Raw genomic sequence first — 4,590 nt, forward strand, 5'->3', positions numbered from 1 at the left:
AACTGCACACACCGCTGAGATGCTACTGAGTTGCATGAGGCAACTCTGGAAGAGTTCATGTTGATATATCCCATTCATTCATACAAGGCTCCCTGAGGCCGTTGGCTGGGAACTTCTCTGTACACATCATCCAAGTCCTCCACTCTCAACCTGCACGTGGCAATAAAGTGGTTTTCTTAAGGAATCCAAAGGTGGCCCCTAGAGTGGGACCCACCAGTTACAGGAAGCTGTCCTCCACGAGGTCCGAGGAGTCTATGCCAATATCATCCATCATGTCGATGTCTTCAATGGTCTCGTCTTCCCTCTTGATGAAGGTAGAGCTGCTGGAACCTGTCTCAATGGCACTTTCTTCAGAAGTCTGTGAGCTGGAGGAGGAAACAAATGGGAGAAGGTTAACCATGGCCTGTGTTCAGACCAACTAGATGGCGGTCCATTTCCAGGATGTGCCACCAATAGCAAGCTCTTCCTGCAAGATCCGTTGATATTCAACTTCCAGACTTCCCAGTTTGGCAAGATTCTGTCACCAAGTCAGAGTGCTATTCATCATCCGCCACACTGGAGTTGTTGTTGTTAAGTGCCGTCAAGTTGGCTCTGACTCATAGCTACCCTGCATGGGGTTTCCGAGGAACAGCTGGTGAGCTTGAACTGCTGACCTTGAGGTTTAAACCAACCTTACAGTGTAGTACATTAACCCACGGCACCACACCAGGACTCCACATTGTATTTGGCCACATGGAAAACTAAGGTCCATGGGTCGTCTTAAAACGCGCTTGGGCCTTTCAGTTTTCCTTCCCTTCTGTTAAGATTTTAATCAAAGTTACTAACATGCTACAGCAATTCTTGTTTGGTTTGTTCTGTCAAGTTGGTTTTGACTCATAGGGACCCTATATAGGGTTTCTGAGGAATGACTGGTGAGTTTGAACTGCCAACCTTGCGGTTCAAACCGACCTTGAGGTCTAGTGCTTATCTTATGGTGGGTGGCACACCAGGACTCCAAGTGTTCAATATAAGGTTGTTGTTGTTGTTGTTCAGTACTGTGGAGTCGTTTCCAACTCATAGTGACCCTGCACAGGGTTTCCGAGGCTATAAATCTTTACAGGAGCAGAACACCTCATCTTTCTTCTGTGGAACCGCTGGTAGTTTCAAACTGCCGACCTTGAGGTTAGCAGCCCGATTCGTAACCACTACACTACCAGAGCTCCTTCAATATAAGGTAGTTATTACTATTATCAATCAAACTCTTACCTGAATTAGAATAGGGCCAGGAAAACACTAGGTGTTAATTTTCTTACATGTGGTAATGATATTGTGGTTGTGTATTACAGCTGCCTATTCAAGTATTGGAGGTGACAAAAACAAAACAAAACACTACCACCAAGTCGATTCTGACTTACGGCGGTGGTGGTCATCATCATGTGCCATGGAGTCGTTTCCGACTCACAGCGACCCTGTACAGGGTTTCTGAGGCTGTAAATCTTTACAGGAGCAGAAAGCCTCATCTTTGTCCCACGGACACACTGGCAGTTCGAACTGCTGACCTCAACATGTAACCACTACACTACCAGAGCTCCTTATTCTGACTTACAGTGACCCTAGATAGGATTTCCAAGGCTGTTTCCACGGGAACAGAAAGTCTCATTTTTCTCCTAGGGCAATTGGTAGGTTTGACTGTTGAGCTTGTGGTTAGCAGTCAGTCCAGTGCTTATCCTACAGCACCACCTGGGCTCCTTATTGGAGGTGAAGTGTCTTGGTATTCCCAACTTACTTTCAAATGGTCAGGGGGTGAAAATTAGGGGATGCACGCATGTGATGAAGTCCTGGTTTGGCACAGTGGGTTAATGCGCTGGACTGTAAGGTCACTTTGAACTGCAAGGTCAGCCGTTCAAGCTCACCAGTTACTCCTCGGAAACCTTATACAGGGTCGCTATGAGTCGGTACTGACTCGATGGCACTTAACAACAACAATGATACATGTGATAAACACAACACATATTGCTCACAAAGAAACTTCAAAATAAAAAGTTTGTGGAAATTTTGAATTAAAAGCTAATGTACTTTTCCCATGAACTTTCTGAAGCTCCCTCATAAAGTTAGATAAAACAAATGTAACAAAATGTTAATGGTGAAATCTAGGTGGTGGATGGCTATATGGATGTTTATTACATCATTCTCCCAATTTTTCTAGACATTGAAAATTTTTCATTAAAAAATGTTTGGAAAAAGTATTGTTGAGTTGGTTCCAGCCCATAGCAACCTTGTATAGGGTTTCCAAGGAGTGGCTGGTGACACTGTGAACCGCTTAACTCATGGTTCAAACAGACCTTGCAATCCAGCACATTAACCTGCAGCGCCATGCCCGCACTCCTTGGAAAAATTATCTTCCCTAAATTCTCTAGCCTGGTATGATTCCCTTTCTCCCCTCCCTTCTCTGAATTCATAACTTTGATTATCTTATCACTATCTTACCTTGTGAAATTCTGATGTGGCGTTGTGGGTTAATGCGCTGGACTGCCAAGTCGGTTTGAACAAGGTCAGTAGCTCAAGCTCACCAGCCACTCCTCAAAAACCTTATACAGGGTTGATATGAGTCGGGACTGACTCGCCAGCACTTAACAACAAATCCTGCCTTATACTGCTATCTAAATCTATATGTGTATCTGTTCACTTCAAGCAGATTGTCATTGACTGCTCAAATCTCCCCTTTGTGCTACATTACCATGGTATGGTATACAAAGAGCCTATGAACAGTAAATAGTGGTTGGCCAACCAAAGGAATCATACACACACACAAACGTGGGTCAAGCAGGGGCCCTGCTCAGTTTTCCCAGCTCCTTCCTGCTTGTCAGGCCCAGCCTGAACCCTCAACTCTCCATGCCATCTTCTTGAGCAGCGAACACATCAACACAAACAGTTAGCACTGAATCAATTCTGACTCATGCAGACCCCACAGGTTTCAAAGAACAGCTGTGCTTCTTAGAGGGTTCAAGGACTGTATGCCTTTTTGAAGGAGGAAGGTGCCTCCGGGCAAACCCGAATCTCCAATCTTTCTTTAGTAGTTGAGTACTTAACCATTAGCATCATTCAGGGACTCCTGAACAATTAAAGTCTTCTCTGAGTCCCTTCTGACCTGGATCTCTCATAGAATCTACAGGGCTACTGAGGTGTGTTTTCCCTTCACAACCCCACAGATGGGGCTCTTCCCTATGCATGAGCTAGTCTGTATTCCACCTATCCACTCCCTCCCTGCCCTCCACATGCCCCCAGCCCCAGGAAGAACATGTTAAAATCATCTGGAAACATTTTCAAATGCAACGAAGCTCTTGGGGGTTCTGCATCTCCCTGGGCACTGCAGATCCACTACCGGGCAGCGAGTACAATTGGGGGGGGGGAGGGGGGCTCTCCTTCTTTGTGCTTGGGAGGGAGGATGAGAAACTGCTAGAAACTGAGGCTGCCACCCTCGTCTACCTGTGTCTGTTCCTCTTGCCCAGGTCTTCGTCATCAGGAACCGGGTCTATATCCGGCAGAGGGATGATGTAGCCGCTGTCCGCGCTCAGTCTCTGCTCATCAAGGCCACCCTCCCAGTCCTTCAACTTGTCTTCCTCATTTTTGTAGGTGACGCCAATATACGCGTTGTCGGAGTCTACACGCATGCGTGCCACGGCAGGGTGGTCGCTCTTCAGGAACTCCAGGTGAATCTTCTCATAACTCTGTAAACATTCATTCAACAGGTCATCAGTCGTTACTGACCAGACTGCAAAACCAGTACAGATGCACAGAACTTACTGTGATTTAACGATATGCGTTTCCATACTACATCACAGGGATGGGAGTCATATGTCAGCCATCCACAGAGATGTAGGCTATGCAGACTAAGGCCAACCAATGGCAGAGAACTCCTGATAGTCAGGCTTAAGGTACCGGGAGCTCAGAGGGAGACAATAAGCAAGGTAGTCAGGCCTGACTTGTGCTTACTTACTAACCTGAACTATTTACTGGTGGTGGTGGTAGTGTGCCGTGGAGTCAGTTCTGACTCATAGCAACCCTGTGTAGGGTTTCCAAGGCTGTAAACCTTTGTGGGAGCAGAAAGTCTTATCTTTCTCCCATGGAACAACTGGGAGTTTCGAACTGCTGACCTTGAGGTTTGCAGCCCAACTCATAAGCATTTTGCTACCAGAACTACTCACTCCAGATTAGTAAATAAGCACACATCAGCCTGTGCTTACTCAGCTTATTTGGTAACTCACCACTACAGGAGTCTCTTCTCCAAGTCAGTAGTTACAGCCATGCTCCTAAGACCTTCCGTGAGACCAGCACACACTCTGTCAATCCCTGTTACATTGTCCCTCTAGGGCTGGGAGATGTGCCAACAAGAGGAAACAAGAACTTCCCAATCTCCAAATGTCAGGAAAACCGAACTCAAAACGCAGCGACCTTTGAAGGAGCCCAGGTGGCACAATGGTGAAGCACTTGGCTGCTAACCAAAAGGTTGGTGGTTCAACCCACCACCGGGCGCCTCCACTGGTAGGGCACTCTGCTACTGTAAAGATGACAGCTTTAAAAACTTCACAGCTAGTTCTACTCTGGTTTCTC

General features: G+C 46.5%; 1 protein-coding gene across 1 annotated transcript in view; it reads right to left on the bottom strand.

The window, feature by feature from the left end:
* Positions 1-217: 217 nt before the first annotated feature.
* The window catches only part of PDGFRA (platelet-derived growth factor receptor, alpha polypeptide), a 70,133-nt gene continuing 65,760 nt past the window's right edge, over positions 218-4,590 (bottom strand). The window contains 2 exon segments of the mRNA XM_006868059.1: positions 218-365; positions 3,466-3,707. Coding sequence (XP_006868121.1) covers positions 218-365; positions 3,466-3,707 — 390 coding nt within the window.

Source organism: Chrysochloris asiatica, unplaced genomic scaffold, assembly GCF_000296735.1.
Source record: "Chrysochloris asiatica unplaced genomic scaffold, ChrAsi1.0 scaffold00115, whole genome shotgun sequence".
Classification (NCBI taxonomy): domain Eukaryota; kingdom Metazoa; phylum Chordata; class Mammalia; order Afrosoricida; family Chrysochloridae; genus Chrysochloris; species Chrysochloris asiatica.